Source organism: Lagopus muta, chromosome 6 (genome assembly GCF_023343835.1).
Source record: "Lagopus muta isolate bLagMut1 chromosome 6, bLagMut1 primary, whole genome shotgun sequence".
Taxonomy (NCBI): domain Eukaryota; kingdom Metazoa; phylum Chordata; class Aves; order Galliformes; family Phasianidae; genus Lagopus; species Lagopus muta.
This window is the reverse complement of record NC_064438.1, coordinates 18,690,101-18,706,756: the sequence shown is the minus strand read 5'-3', so window position 1 is coordinate 18,706,756 and position 16,656 is coordinate 18,690,101. Positions and strand designations below refer to the sequence as shown.

The following is a 16,656-nucleotide window of genomic DNA, read 5'->3' as shown; positions in this document are numbered from 1 at the left end:
AATCACGTTGTCACTGCAGACAAATGTGCTGGCCATGGTCTATCCAACCGTTTCCCTTCTCTCCCTCCATTCCATTTTATTTATTTATTTTTAAACTCATACCACCAATGAAACTTAAGGTCAGTTGCTAGGTTGCTTCTGCTGGCCTATCAAGTAAAAAAGACATTCTAGTTGCTTTCTGATGTTTGGATGACAGACATGGCCAACAAGTGCAATGAAAAAACTTCCCACAGAACACATTCACTAACAGCATTTTGGTGTCTTAAAAAAATTTCACAACTGTGAAATCAAAGTGATTTCTATGCAAAATCACTGCTTCTTTCACCTACAATGTATCACAGATACAGAACCACAGAGGTTGGAAAAGACCTCTGAGATCATCTAATCCAACCCTCACAACAGTTTTGCAAGGCAGTGAATCAATTACATTTCAAATTGTGCTAATTTAAGGAAAACTTATTAGCTTAGCCTTTCACGTCCTCTTGTCCTACGTTAACCTTAATATCAATCCACGAGACACGTGAAAGCAGCTGTTCAGCCTTCTGACCCACTTACTCATACTACCAACAGTGCTAATATTTATGATGCTGTTCAGTTATCCAGATTAGAGAATGGGTTTTGCTGGTAGTTAATCTTATCACAAGAAATACGATTTCATTCATGATAGCTCCCTGACCTGACTCATCACACGGCAATATAAATAACACTGACACTCAAAACACCCTGCAGAAGGCAGGACAGGACTCAATCCAGACTAAAGGAACTGCTAACTACAAATAAAGTACTTATGGCAAAGGAAAGGAAAAAGGAGGTGCAACTAAACTCCAATTTCTCCACCCCCAGCCTCACTGAACAATCCAATCCTTGTGTTCACTTGAGGCACATGCATATAGACACATCTATGTTCACAGCCAGGTTCAGAAGTGCTGCAATTAAGGCTTCCTATTCCACAGATACACAAGAACAGCAGCTACAAAAATGGTTACCCTTCAGAGCTATTTTAGTCACTTTCTGGTTAGTGATCAGGCATCCAAACAGGATACAGGTTAATTGTGCTGTACAGTACGGTCCTTATAAGCACTCTGGAAAATAAATATTGTTGATCTTTCATTATTGGTGAGTAAAGAGTTCAGACAATTCACACAATCTATTAAAGACAAGTGAGGCTCACTCACTTAAGAGAATTTAGAACACATGAAACTTCTCAGCTCTCATCACCATCTGCTAATTTTACTGCCATCAACTTTCTGTTGTCATAAACCAATTATCTGAGTTAAAGGCTTAGAAAACAACAATTTTTTTTCACGTAAGCAGTACCTCCTATTTTAAAGATAATTTTCTATGTAGCCAAGAATACAACTCTTAAAATATATCATCAATAAAAACGCTGCATCTAGGGATGAGATTTCTGCCTCCTCCTTTGTCCTTTACACCCTATACCAAATAAATGGAAGACAAGTCAGGAGATACCTATAATGGGCTGGTGACTACAATCTGAGTACCTCCTATTTAAGCATATCCAACAAGACACCATTTCATTGTCCCTTATCTGACCTCCTTTGTTATGGAATAAAGCTGGAACACTTCCAGCTTTGTCAAAACAAAATAAACAAAACCTGTGATGAACTGAGGACAAACACTTTAACATGTGCCACTCGTGAGGTATTTCGTTAATCCCCAAGCCAAACCCTCTGGTTAGCAAAGGTTTAAAAGACTTGCTACAATCTGACAGCAATGATAAAACTGAAGAATATAAAAAGATATTTTAAAATATTCTTTAAAAAGTAATAGTTCATACTTTTTTTCTTCCTTCTACGAAGAAAGTCCATCAGCACCTTGTCTCCACAGTTTACTGTACAGCTCCACAAGGTTACTACAGTGTCTATTACCTGCTGAAACTTCAGCGTAACATACACCAATTTGCAACTACAATTAAGCAGATCTACACCCTGGTGCTTTGACTACCTATAGATACAGCTGGAATGTCACATATCCCTGTTTATGGAGATGCACAATGCAATCAAAGAGATAAAACAGAGCAATGCCGTTCAAACCACTGAAAGTTTTCCCCCAGTAATACATCCATTTGTATTTCACTGCTTATCTCTTACAAATAATTACGTTCTGGTTATTCCTTCTGTTACACAGCCAATACATTTCAATTGAATTGTTTGACAATTTATTATGTCTTTAACAACTCCCACGCATCTGAGTTCTCTCCCATCAGCCCGTACCCCTTCCTGATGTACAGCATTCAAAACTACAGCAAAGCCTTGGCTGAGGTATTATCGGTACAAAATAGAGTGGCAGAAGAATTAGCACATGCCCTCCAGATGACACTCCTGGCTCATCAACCCAGTATAACTTTTGCCATGTGATGATGATTCGCTCACATTCTGTTTGCAAAAGCCTTGACTTCTTAATGCAGGATTATGACCTAGGAAACTACCACATCCCATCCTATACTAGGTGTTTATTCTTACTGTTATTCACATAACTCACTGCAATTAGTTTGATGTCTAATTATGTCTTCAAGTCATATTTGGATTGACAAACGTTTTTCAGACCTCTAACAAAAACAGCATTTAAAACTCAGCATCAGGCACAAGTCCTGAAAGGGTCTTGAAGGATCTCAGATAAATATCCTTCCAGTTAGGACAGCCAACTGCAATAACTCCCCACCTTCCTTCACAGTTTGAACAACCCTATACAAATTTTTTGAGATCATGTTTCCTTTATAGGAAAAAAGATTGGAAAAAATAAAAACCACAAAAATACAATAGCATGCCAAAGCCTTACAGAATCAATCTGCAACAGTGATAGCACCGTTACACCTGACAAAAGCAAATCTGAGTGCCTGATGAAACAAACTTTTCCTAAGCCTTCTATTTCATAATTTATTCAGCTGGTTGCTTTACTGCAGGCTCTGAAAGCAAACAAACAAAAAGTTCAGGAAGATACTTTCATGTAGTTTTTTTTTTGTTTTTTTTTTTTTAATACAGATCAGGAAGATAATGAAGATGTCTTTCTGCTTTCCCTCCATCTCATCTGTTCTGCGTAATGCAGCTGATAGCTCCAACACTAATTTGCATGAATGACACCTAACTTGTCTGAAGTTATTCTCTGAATAACTTGCATCCTTCACCTAGCTTAGCTTTAGTCAACATGTCTGTGCATTGATTTAGCTTTCAGTGAAAGCTCAACCAAAAACCAGCAGCAATACAAACTTGGATGTTGGTGTATTCTGTTGCATAACAGACTAGGCCTTATTTCTCATATTAACTCATAGATTATTTCTTCAATACTCCTGCAAGATTACAATTGCATCATTTTATGCCATGATTTTTTCACTTCTGTCCCTACATGCTCAGTGCTGGTAATTTCATTTGAATTGTGCTGTATGCTTTCTTGCTTCCTCTTTCAAATGCATTGATGAGTTTTCTTGGAAACTGACCTTTGCTTTCCCTCCTCATCTGACATCCTTTTTTCAAACATTCATACATTTATATGCTACGTACACATTTACATTTTAACTTCTGGATGCGATGGGTGTTAACCTTCCATCCCAGATATCACACATGTACAAAAAAACATATTTGGACTCCTACAAGAGTAAGAAAACATTATCTAGAATAATACATACACTTGCAGTCTGCTGAATGAGAATAAGCAGAACTATTTTAAAGGAAATTGAAGAACTGAAGGTGTGCTCTTTAGAGTGTGACACCAAACTAACAGAGAAGCTCAGCACGGCAGCCCTCACCTGGCTGAGAAGCCAAGAAGCTGCCTCTGAAATTAAGTAGAGCATTTCAATGCTACACCTTAAGTTTGGCCTTTTAAATTACACAAAATGTTTGAACTTCTTTAGAGGCCCATCCTCACACCTTAGAGAGCAGGAGAAATGAATGTGTAAGAACAATTAGTAATAAAACCGAAGAGAAATAATTTCGAGAGAGAAACCCGACAGACTAAAAGAATTAACATCTGACGAACAACAACCAGCTTTGGGCTAAATACAGGAGCAAGGTTACCAAAAAGCACTCATGCTTTGGACCTGCGGAGACCAAGGCAGCAGCGCCCAGCCTGGCAGGCCCACCTCCAATGCCTCCTGTTCAATGTGCCGTGGGACGGAACTGCTCCTTTCGTCCTGCATTCATCCCCCGGGCCTCACAGCCCCACACACCGGTAGCACCGGTCCGGTCCAACAAGGTAGCACGGCTCCGGCCCACCGAGGCTCCCCGCTGCCCACACAGCGGCAGGCCGGCCGCAGCCCGGCACTCACCCAGCAGCTCCTGCGTGCCGTGCAGGAGCCTCCAGCCTCCCCGGGCGGGCAAGGCCAGCCCAGCGCCCGGCACGGGCCGCCCGCCTCGCAGCAACCTCAGCACCCCGGCGCCGCCGCTCCGCCACCAGGAGGCCGCCATCTTGCCTCGCCCTCGCCGCCGTCGCGGGGCTGCCCCTAGCGCTGCCTGACTGCGGGCGTTCGGGAATACGGCCGGCTCCGCGCGAGGAGCGCCGGGCAGGCAGCGCCGCGGCACGCCTCCCGGCGGCAGGACCCAGCGCACGACGGCGCCATGGCTGCCGCCAACGGTCCCGGCCTCCGCCTCGCCGACGGCCGCGACGCGGCGCAGGTAACGAAGGGGCAGCCGTGCTACCGCGCGCCGTACGGCTGTGACGGGTCGGCTGCGGTAGCAGCGCTTGGTCCAGAACGAGCCAGGCCTTAGGAAGACGTGTCCTAAAAGAAAGGACAGTCTTCTTGTAATTAAAGTCATAAATAACACCGTCGTGCTGAAGTATGACTATAGCCCGTTCAAACTGAGTTTCAGATTGTAAATTCTTAGTTTTCTGATGGCTTTTAATGTGTCGTTTTTTTTTAAATTTGTTTTTAGGATAAGTTACATCCAAGAAATCTTATCCCTGAACTTTGTAGGCTGTTCTATGGTTTAGGCTGGGTAACGGGAACTGGTGGAGGAATCAGCCTGAAACATGGGTAAGTAAAGGTGGAAGAGCAACAAACTGCACAGCCTTTAAAGGTCCTCTCCAACTCAGATCATTCCGTGACGTTTGCAGAGAAAGCTTGGCTGTAATTGGTGAGGGCAGTTCTGTTCTGTGGCAGATGTCTGAAAGTCAGAAACTAGTGAAGAAGATAGAAGGGAAAATGAATGCTGCTGCAGATTTAAAGCAAAGAAGGGAAGATGTTTGGCCTAAATTAATCATTGAGGTTCTTTCAATGGAGAAAGAGAGTCAAGTTAAGAGAGTACCTTATTTCTATCCTTCTTCTGTCTCTAAGGTAAACTACTTGCTTTTAAGGAGCGATTCATTTTCCCCTTTTCATTCCACTGACTGTGGAATCTAGATTAGATTACACAAAAAGCTTTCAGTGATAATATGAGATTAATCCCACCCTGTATTTGTCGCAGACAAGGCATTTCCTTCAATAAAGAAAGTTCTATTCTACTGAGATAATTTCTAAGGAGTTGTTATTGACATAATTGAAGTGGCACCCGCACAGCAAAACAATTTTTGGTGTATATCTGAGAAGCACCACTTTGCTCTTTAACTACTCCTATTCATTACTCCTATTTATACTTTCAAAGCTTCTAATGGAAACAGAACCCCTGCTAGTGGCTGCTGAAGAAAAGAAACAAACCTTCACTCTGCAAAATACTTTCCAGTGTCTGTCACTGCCCAATCGTGGACACTGTAACTTGAAAGTTTCTGATCTCTCATTTTTTCTGACATACAGTTGCATGCAGTATATGTTAAAAAAAGAAACAACACAGCTATTACTTTTCACATATATACATATATCTGAAATAAAAGCTCCAAACACCAATATTTGTGGTTTTCTAATGGCTTTATGCAATTCACTTCACTTCCCTGCATAGTTTTGCAAAAAAAGCAGCAGTAAGTAATCAAAGGAGTGACAAGAGGATTGATTCTTGGTTTTAAAGTTCTTCATCTATAGAAAGATCTACATAACACTTAATTTCTTACCAGCGGCAGAATATAGGCTGTTTTCTCTGTTGTTTCTATGTAATTCTTGTTCATTTTGACAAGACACATGGTTTCAGCAGAGAATACACTGATGTAGTAGTACAGTTTTCTTCAACAGTTCTTTCACTTCGTAGCTCAGACTACATATTTGAGTAGCTTCCAGTACATCTTACATGGTAGCTAATGATTGTAATCTGAATGACTGTACTCATTTTTATACCTGCATTAGTGTTAGGTATGTTTCAGAATGAACAGCCATGAGTCAAAGAGCAAGTAGACTAGCCTAGAATTGTTCCATAAGAACAACTGAAGTTCTAGCAGCTAGTTTTATCTTACGTCCTGATCAACATTACTGACTGCACTCTTCATTGGAACTACTCAGGGTGAAGATGCCAAGATGTGGGATAGCATTATTAAAATTGGATCTAGAATTCTTTGTCAGCTGTCCTGTTTCACTTCTTCTGAATGATAAATTTCTAGACGAGAGAAAAATATTTAAACATCTCACACTTCTCGAGAGATACACCTGTAACTTGACTAATTATTCACTAGATGTCTCTGTGCTCCTGAATTTAAAGCATTGCTCCGTAAACCAAAGAGTGATTAAGTACAAGATAGCAATCTGATTTTCTTTGTTGTTATTGAAAATATTTCAGTTACCACTTTAAGATTATTTAAATTTAAATCAATATTTTTATGGGTTTTGATCATGTAAACATTGGAAGAAAGGATATACTTCTACTTGAATTTGTCACTTAATTGCACTGAGTGATATTTTTTAATCAGTGCAAATGAACACACAAATGCATTTTGTAGCCATATGTAGATTAGGCAGTTAGAACAAAAATGAAAGTATTTACATTGTATAATACAAGAGACAGTTGATACTGTTTATAGGTAGTCTGTGGATTTTTAAGTACCAGTTTTGCCACAGGTCAGTGTCTGCTTGCAATTTATTTTGTTCTCTTTGTTTTTTCTTCAGAATTCCAGGGGCCGAGTTTGAGATTATTACAGGGGAAGGTTTTGTGTTTTCCTTTACAGAGAAAACAAAGTTGCATTTTCTGCATCTATTTTGAATCTCTTGTCAAGTTGAAAGCACTGTTTGATATCCCTTTAAGCTCTTATGTGATCCATCTGCATTTAAAAAAAAAAAAACAAACAAAAGCAAAAGACAACCCCATCTACCTGTGACCACATATATGGAAGAGTGATAAATTTGTTATCACAGTTTAGATTTGCTATTTCTTTTCCAGTGAATCTAGAGCTCTAATGCTCATGCTGTTAGAAAGACGTGGTTTTTAATATTTTACCTATCTTCAAATTTTCTTAGGAATGAAATCTATATTGCTCCTTCAGGAGTCCAGAAGGAAAGAATACAGGTATGTTTAACTTTATTTCTACCTCAGAGCTTATCTTCAGGTGGGTAAAACTACTTATGCTTAGTGTTTTATTTTTCCTTGCATAGAGTAAGGCTTACAATACTATCGTCTGCATTGCTGAAATAACTGAATTTCTTCTCTTAAGTACTCAGCTACCGAAGCAAGCCTGTGGCCAGCATGGCATAAAGCAAAGTTTGACTGAAAGTTACTCTAGATCAGCTTTTTTCTTTTTCAAGATTAAATGGCTTTCTAGCTATCTGAGTTTCAAGTTACTGTAGTACACACATATTATGCTTTAACACCTCTTTTCTGTTTCTTGTGATTTGAGTGATTGGAAATCTTTTCTCTTGGTCTTCTTAGTAAATAAAGGCTTTCTCCAAGAAAAGGTGATGTTGGCTGTTTTATGTCTTTCCTTTCCTGGAACTGCAAAACCCCTAAAATATAAGTGGAGGGGAAAATGGTAAATGATAACTATTTTATGACAATAGGAAGAATTGTTTTACAGCTCTGAGGGGAAATACAAGGAAATGTGAAAGGAATCTTTTTGCCTATAGAAACTTGAAGTTTTGCATAGTGCTTGCTAGCCACATTAGCAAATAAGACAGGAAAAGGCATAATATGGCAAGGCTGTGATGTCTTGCTCTTTTTTAGCGGCAGCAGTGGATTGAGCATAATGAGTAAGCAGATCTCTTGCAACTGTATTTTCTGTTATTTTTTTAAAATGAGGCTGTTTTATTTCTACTGTAGATAATTCAACAGCTATAGCTTTTTAATACAAAGGAAACATTTCTGTAAAGCTTTTTTTTTTTTTTTTTTTTTTTTGTAAGTTACTACTTTTTCTCTTGAGCTTTTCATGGTCTGTTATTTAGATATAGGCCATCTCCTTTCTTAGAAAGTTTGAGTTTTAGTACTCCTCAGCAGCAGTACTGCAAGACAGTACCAAATGTTCATTTACCTTAGACAGCAATGATAATTAGTGTTGGTGGGTAGAATGAACACAGCGTACTACAGAATTTTTACGAAGTTGAAATTGCATTCTATATTAAATATGTTGTGTTTCTGTATGTATATATCTCCTTAGAAGGAAAATGAAATTCTTCAGGGCATCACAGGTAAAAATAATTTCTCTGATACAGCCAGAAGATATGTTTGTTTGTGACATGAACGAGCAGGACATCAGTGGTCCCCCAGCACACAAGAAACTAAAGAAAAGCCAGTGCACACCTCTTTTTATGAACGCCTACACTATGAGAGGTATGTGGCAAATCTTTTTGCCTTACTGTTGACTGAAACACCGTATGTACATTGTCAACAAAATTAAAATTCAGTGCCAGATTCTTTAAACATAAAAGTCACAGTGAAAAAGACACGAGCCTGTGAAATAAATAAATTTGTACAGGCACACATACAATAGAATGTAATCCATAGTAACATCTGTAAGCCACTTCTACAGCTTCCTACATAGCTGCACCTGAGATCATCTTTTCGGCACTGATTTTTATCCCAGTCTATTAATAATTTGTTGGAGGGAATGGGAAGTCTTTGACATGCCTTGGCTATTGTCAAAGGTTCTAAATTATTAAGTGAACAAAATATGAATCTTTTCTTTAGTGCCAGTTTCCAGTTGAGCATCCTTTTCCTTTTCTGGTGTCAGAGATGTTAAAGAAGGCTCATTTCATGCAATTCCTTGATATGTTTAGGTAGCAACACGGCTTGCAGTCCCACTTTGGGAAAAGCTGTTGGAGGTACTTGAGCTGCAAATGATCTGTACACCTGCACTGAGTGGAATGTCTGCAGATTGACAGCAATAGAGATATTTTTCTATTGTGGAAGATTTACATGTGTTACTTTTAAAAGGATTTAAGGAGGCTCATCTAGTCTTCCTGCATAAGAAACTTCTCTACGTACCTGAGGAAAATTCATATTTTTGGCAACACTGCAGCCACGTTCGTAGAGTTAATTACAATTATTTAATATCTTTCCATCATGGGACAAGCAGATAATTTTTTTTGCTTGTTTTTTTTTCAGAGAATCAATGGATAATTGAGAAATACTGCTTGCATAAAGTAGGAGTATTTAACTGTTACAAATAAGTTCGGGAAGTTTTCAGAATCACGAATTTCTGATAAAATTATTAGAGTGTTTTAGTTTTTATAGCAATTTAAAAACAAAAACAAACAAAAAAAACTATACAGTGTTTCTCCTTGCTTTTGTGCAAATGGTTTTTCTCCTGAAATTTGTCACTAAGTAAAAGTTGACACTGCTGTCCTAAAATAATCTATAATTACCCTTTATAGATGAGCAATTATTTCCTACCTTTATTTAGGCTGCTGTGCATTTTTTCTTCTGATACAGTAGATCACCACTTGCTACAATGCCTAGCCAAAGAAAATGAATCAAATACAGTAATGTTTTTTTTTTCTTAATAAATGCCTTTCACATATATATGTATATATTTTCTCTTTGTAGGAGCAGGTGCAGTGATACATACTCATTCCAAGGCTGCTGTTATGGCTACCCTTCTTTACCCAGGGAGTGAGTTCACTATTACCCATCAGGAGATGATAAAAGGAATCCAGAAGTGTTCTTCAGGAGGCTATTACCGGTACATTTTTAAGAGCAGAGATGTGCTATTTGATTGCTTGTTTGCAGCAAAACAGATGATAAGTAATTTGAGTTATGTGTGTTCAAGTGTATAATATAAAGTATTATAAATGAGTAGTAACAAGACCTCTGGAATAAATCAATCATTGTCTTCTCCTACAAAGGTCTCAAGCCTATAGAAGAGATCTGAGATAAAATCTTGCCAAGTCAAAGTTACTGCGGTCCACTGAGCTGTAGAAACAAACTAAATAAAGAGCCAGGTCTTGACAAATATCTCAAGAACAGAGTTGTTAACACATCTATACAATGTTAAACTTAAACTGTATCCAGCCAACATTAGCCTGAATTGATAAAGTGCAACTGTGTTTGGGTGGACTTCACATATCATTGCTTGCGCTAGTTTACAGCAAGTTAAGAGAGTTGAGGATTTCAGATTTTACTTGACGGACTTTTCTGAAAGAAAAATCAGAATAAACATCTCATTAAAGATAATGTTATTACTTTCCGAGGATGAGCTCTGAGGTAAGTGCTGAGTTATTCCAAATTATGTGTGATGGCTTGTTTTGAGGACTCCACCCACAGTGTTGAATTGAGACCAGCAAACATCTTTTATATAATATGTGACAATTAGATGAAAAATTGAAATGCTAAATTCTTTCCACTTTTTGATGTAAATTTTTGTAAATAACAATTGCCCTTTGGCAAGGGAGCAAACAATGTGTTTGGCATGTGATTTTATGCCTGATGCCTGGACATATTTTATTTGGAGTTTTGGTAGACTTGCCAGCTTTACCTTCTTGTTAGCATTAGCATTTGTGTTTTTCATGTGGCATAGCTTCCTAGTAAAAACATCCCTTATACTGGAACTGTCTGACACTGGTTTGGGGAAAAAAGCGACACCAACAGTTTCCTTTTTTTGGATTTGCACTGTGAATTTCCAAAATTCCTGTATGTTAGTCAGGAAACACTGTATTTATTGCATTCCGTATCTACAAATTGTCCTGTGTCATCCTGCTGTCATATCAGAAAAAAAAAAAAAAAAAAGAAAATTAAAAAATCAAAGCTCCAGATTACATGTTTGCTAAGTACATATGCATCCATCCAAGATTCCATTGCCTTGTCTCACACCAGACTGCACACTGAATTCAAAAGAAATTCTGGAAGCAATCTGTTATGGGTAGGATAATCAGAAGTATTTCCTGGCCTAAATATGATCCCTGAATAATTTTACCTTTGGCTTCTGTAGAATTAAATCTGTAGTAAACAGCTTTCAAAATCTCAGACTGTCTCAAAGTATTTTATATGAACTTTTGTCTCAATGCAGGCTCCTTATGTTTCAGTAAAATATTTTTTTATCTCTACAGTTTAACTCCTTCAGAGTCTTCTGTGGGTTTTATTATTATAGCTAACGATTCTTACAAAAAAAGGTTATGATTAGGAATCAATTTGTGATGTTTATACTTGCTTCCAAACTAATGTCTGAGCACAGAGTAGAAACTAGGAAACCAATCCCTTAGTTGTAATGTCCTAACTGGTAGCACTCACTCCAAATCTAAATTTAATGACTAGTATATATGAGAGACAAGTAAAAAGATGAAGTAAACCTACAAACACTGAATTTTCTTTCCTCACTAATTTATACACTTCTTTGGGAAAAGCATCAGCATTGAAAACTGTAAGACATGAGACCTCTACATTTTGTAAATATTTAATAAGAGGTACAGGCTATATTAATTCTACCATTGCTTCCCCTCTGTGTTTTTTATAAGTTCTGCTAGCATCCACTCTTGAAATATCAACGAGATCTCAATGATAAATCCGAATGTGAACTGGGGACTTATTAAAAACTATTTAAACAAGTTTCTGCCAGTGTTAATTAAGGTTCAAACAATGCCAAATATCCCAATCTCCTTCACAAGAAACTCTTAGGCAAGTTCCACTGAGGAACATGCATCATCTTGTCTTTGGAACTGGGGTTCTCAGGCTTTCTTAAGATCACATGTAGCCCACCAACCACTCTATCAGAGAAGAATTTATTTTTCATGTGTTGACACTTACTTTCTATTTATATGCCTTAGAAGGACAATCTTTTTTTCCAGGGGCTTTTTGGACTACCTAAATTCAATTTTTTTCTGCGCTCCAGCAAACAGTTTTGTTTCCTTCTTTGTGATATGATTCTTTTGAATAATTTAATCTGAGATCAAGCTTGTACGCGATGCCAATACAGGATGAAGAAAGTCTGAAAAAGTTGCAAAAGGACCTAACTACAAAGTGATGATACGTGAACAAACAACTATATCTAATACATTAAAGTGTTATTTTCTTTTTGTGCCTCAAGTATGGTTCAGATACTGCCAGCAGGTCATGAAAGTGGGATACATTCCTCAATTCTTTTACTGCAGTGTGACTCACAAGAGAGGCTTAAAAATCTCTAGTGCTGAGAATCTGTTAATACCTTTATGCAAAGGAGAAGCTCTTTCTAATGGAAGAGTTGAGGTATAAGGTAGATCTCTTCCAAACATTTTGTTTCATGTTTAAGATATATTTAAATCTATTTTTCTCTTAGATATGATGACACACTGGTGGTTCCCATTATTGAGAATACACCGGAAGAGAAGGATCTCAAAGAAAGAATGGCAAAAGCAATGGAAGAATACCCAGATTCCTGTGCTGTTTTGGTCAGACGTCATGGAGTTTATGTATGGGGAGAAACATGGGAAAAAGCCAAAACAATGTGAGTACAATTAAGGAACATGGTGTATTTTACCATTATACCTCAAAATTTGATTGATTGCTGTTTTGTTTATCTCCGGCCATTGTCAGTGATTCAGAATATTCATAAACCTTTTGGCCTCATTGAATTTATGGCTTCACTAGGTTCATCCATTATTTCACTGTTTGATTTTTCTTTCCAATCTATTCTGAATGATAGAATTCACAGCATTTTCTTTTCACATGGACAAGTATGAAACTTTAAGACATTCTCTGCTTGTATATGACACCTGCCAATACTGTTCATACAGTTTTCTCTAGTCCCTTTTTTTTGTGGTTGGGGAGGAGGTACAGGGGCATTGGAAATTACATTCTTCATTTACTACTGAAAGTGCAACACATCAGGATCATGTAGCTGAAATGCTGGGCACTAGGGTGTCCTTGATATTTCATACAGCTGCGATGGAAATAAATGATAACAGCTATCCAGTCAGACTGTCACATTGATGATGTACAGCTCAAGGAAGATAACTGTTATCACAAAAAGCAGTAAGACTTGAATGAATTGAACCTAACTTTACTCTTCACCTATTTTTCCTTTTAATTCTAGGTGTGAATGTTACGACTACCTATTTGATATTGCAGTGCAGATGAAGCAGCATGGGCTAGATCCTTCAAAACATCCAGCAGGAGAAAATGGGATCTTGTGAATGACAGCAGTATTCAGGTGTGAGTTTATCTGTAGATATTATCTGTTTGCAGGGAAAGACTATAGATAATGCCATCTGTTCCGTCTGCTTTCCCACTTGATTACCAGAACAGAAACTTCTCCCTGCTCTGTTACCATTGTAGTTGTGTCCACGCCCGAAATCATGCTTCCTTACCATCCAGTGCACTGAAAGGATATATATTAAGTATGTCCTGTGCCTATTTTAACACTTAGGTACAGCTCGGAGTGCAATTACCTTTCAAAACCAAGGTAGATCAAGCATTATCAGAATGAAAACAGTGAAAGAAAAGGACCTCATCCTAATATGCTAATTTTTACAGAGATGTCTGAACACATGCTTCTGTTCCTCAGCTTGCAGTATCAAGTTCTTATTTCAGTCTTTTCTCAGTGCTACTTATTTGGTGTAGTTTTCTGCTCTTGAGCAGAAATTACTTGTTGCAATTTGAATAAGCTGAATTAATTAGTATCATATTCATACCAAGTGATGCTAACTGTGAATTTCTTTTTTCTAATGCAGCAATGATCAATGTTTTCAAGGTTTTCATAACCAGTATTTTTAAGTAAAAGTATATATGTAATATGATCAGGCAGTATTTTATGTAATTGAAGGAGAAGGCACTCTGAAACAATTGACACATAAGCTTTTTACAGCACAGTAGGGCAAAACACAGTGGTAGCACAATATTTCAGAGTTTGGCATCCCTCTTCTTGTAAATCTAAGCAAGCTTAAAGATACTGCTACTAAGATTATAAAGGAGTCCTGGACCAAAGTAGTGGTCTGAACAGAAAGGACTAACCCATTGCACAGAGTTGACCCATCAGATAATTCTCTCTACCCACTGTGTTTGCATCAGAAGAGATGAAAAATGGGTGCTTAGGCAGTGTGAGCATTAAACAGCCACGTACTCAGGGCACTAGCTGTTATGCCCACGCCAGAGGAGGAAGCAGTGGGACAGAACGCTTACTGTCAAATGAGTCCTTGTGCGAACAGGTATTTGGAGTGCTGCCACTGCATGCAGGGACATCTGCCTACCACATCTGCACAGAGCTGCCCCATGGCCTCTGAGAAAATTTCTAAAATTGTTCTTTAGCAGAATTAATTTTCCTTTGCCCATTTCTTATGGCTAAATACCTAATTTTAGAGTATAGAATCATTAATGTTGGAAAAGGGTGCTAAGATCACCCAGTCCAACCTCTGACCTTTCTTCACCATGATCATTAAACCACACAAATCTTTGTATATATCTTGTTTTCCCTACACAGATTTCTTCTTATGTGATCATGGGAGTTCCAGTTTCCACCTCGCACTGTTGAAGCCAGAAGGGGGTGCTGTTGTATTCAGCTGAATTGACAGATGTTGGCAGCCAATTTTGACCAGCGTATCAAAGAAGAAAGAGTTAAAACAAAGAGATCCTGCACAATCTTTGCTGTTTATGAGTACTGGCAAAAGCTACTTCAGGAGGAATGAAAATTCACATTCAAATTGCTACAGAGAACTAATGTGACATATTGCTTGCGTGATTTAAAAATTAGTATTTTAACAGATTTGCATTTGCTGATCCTGCTCTACTGCTGCATCGTTTGACTTGTTATAGATCTGAATTTCTGAAAGATAAAGCAGTCCTTATACGTTGGAAGGATATGAGGACCTCCTTTTAATTAAAAGTTACATTTAAAATGATTGCTTAAACTACTGATTAATTTATGCTACATTAATTTCTGTGAAATTAAGCCTGTAGCATATGTATTTTTAAGTCATATTTTCATTGTTATTCTGTGTAGGAAAATCACATAATTTTGTAGCATGCATTTGGAAGTTGTTACTGAGATATTCCTCCAGGTCTTAGCTATTCTTTACCTCTTTAAATTCAGTCACTTTCAATGCAATTGTTTAAAACAGTTTTTTTATTCTATAAGCCAAACTCATTTCAATTTACTCAAGCAGCTCATTAAAGTTTAGCTTTATATGTTTATGTGTCTTAGTGTCTTTATTTTAAAACCTCATGGAATAGCCCCAGTGGCATCTGTCTAAGCCACAACTGACCAACTTTCTGTCTGAGTATTGAGACTCATCCTAAGGAAGAACACCAATTGACAACTTACATTGCCAGAAAGTAGAGGTCTTGTTTTCCCTCCTGTTTTCTGCTAGGGGCCATACATTCCCACCATTTTCCTTGCATCATCTTTGGCACTTGTTTGAGCTTCTGTGAAGTGAATTAACTCATTAACCTAAGAGAAACTACTGCAGGGGGTAAAAAGAAAATAATTATATTGTTTCCTAATCAGCCACTGTTAAAAAGTTAACTCAGAAGTGGGTTCAGAGTGCCAGAGCTGGGGCAAAAGAGGACATAACTAAAATCAGAAATGGAGAAGACTCTATTTGATGAGGATAACTAATCAGACTTACTCAGCTACTCGTGGAAAGTTATTTGGCTAAACCAAGAAGTCAGGAAGAAACTTGGATTTTTTACCCTATTCAGAGCATTGGCTTTCTTTAGTTGTGTACATCAGACCACTGATTTTAAGGCAACATACACTGGTGGTTCTTCTATTTACTGGTAATAGCATTATGCTAAATTCATGCAAAAAATATCCTGTTTTGTCTTGGAGGATATTTTAGTGCCCATCTAACAGTCTAATGCTGGGCTCCAGCAAAACTCATTTTCAGTAAGGCATCATGTTATAAGACAAGTGCTTGCTGATGAGAGCCGACCCATGCTGGGCAACAGCTGATTCTAAACAGTAAGATGTGGTTACTTGTGCACTGGTGTAGTCAACAGAGCTGTTGCTGCTATGCTGCCAGTTTGTCATCAACAACATGTCTTGTGTTTCCACATCTTTGTGGCAACTGCAGCCTATCTTTCTATGCGGGGCACAAGAGAGCACATTCAGCATCTGCTGCTACCAGACAAAGAGCAGCTATCTTTGAAGAAGAGATCAAGACCCCAAGTGGTGAAGAGCTACCCGTTGACTGGAATGAGATACTGTAGGGAACAGTTTGCCACAGGTAGCTCGCCAACTACTTACCTACCAGCAAAACTTATCCTCACCTTGCTGGGAGGCTTCAGGTTTTCTCAACAGGAAATCCCAAATCTTTGTGCTCAAATTTGCATGGTAAGTCAGTTACTGACTTAAGAACTTTTAATAGGAATTTAGGTATAGCTTAGATAGCCTCCCCTCTACCCCCTGCCTGATGATTGAGCTGTGAGACTAATCTTTGCCACTATATTCTTACAT

The 16,656-nt window shown here is 38.1% G+C and overlaps 2 protein-coding genes across 3 annotated transcripts in view; one reads left to right on the top strand and one right to left on the bottom strand.

Moving 5' to 3' along the window:
* Positions 1-4,462, bottom strand: part of PDHX (pyruvate dehydrogenase complex component X) — a 36,785-nt gene extending 32,323 nt beyond the window's left edge. Inside the window, exon 1 of the mRNA XM_048949853.1 lies at positions 4,283-4,462. Within this exon, the coding sequence (XP_048805810.1) occupies positions 4,283-4,421 (139 nt within the window). The 5' untranslated portion in view covers positions 4,422-4,462. The remainder of the gene's footprint in view (positions 1-4,282) is intronic.
* Positions 4,463-4,509: 47 nt separating this feature from the next.
* Positions 4,510-15,384, top strand: LOC125695443 (APAF1 interacting protein). 2 transcript variants are annotated; one of them, XM_048949865.1, is made up of 8 exons: positions 4,510-4,628; positions 4,887-4,987; positions 7,325-7,373; positions 8,510-8,627; positions 9,843-9,978; positions 12,544-12,711; positions 13,300-13,416; positions 14,683-15,384. In XM_048949865.1, the coding sequence occupies exons 1-7, from the start codon at positions 4,572-4,574 to the stop codon at positions 13,397-13,399; spliced, it is 729 nt and encodes a 242-aa protein (XP_048805822.1). In that variant the 5' UTR covers positions 4,510-4,571; the 3' UTR covers positions 13,400-13,416; positions 14,683-15,384. The 2 variants fall into 2 exon arrangements, with proteins under 2 accessions (XP_048805822.1, XP_048805823.1); XM_048949866.1 differs by lacking the exon at positions 4,510-4,628 and having other exon boundaries at positions 8,455-8,627.
* Positions 15,385-16,656: the final 1,272 nt, after the last annotated feature.

Coding starts and splice junctions, on each gene's coding strand:
- LOC125695443 (XM_048949865.1), top strand. CDS start 4,572: ATGGCTGCCGCCAACGGTCCCGGCCTCCGCCTCGCCGACGGCCGCGAC. Junction 4,988..7,324: donor GGAATCAGCCTGAAACATGG/GTAAGTAAAGGT, acceptor AAATTTTCTTAG/GAATGAAATCTATATTGCTC. Junction 12,712..13,299: donor TGGGAAAAAGCCAAAACAAT/GTGAGTACAATT, acceptor TTTTAATTCTAG/GTGTGAATGTTACGACTACC.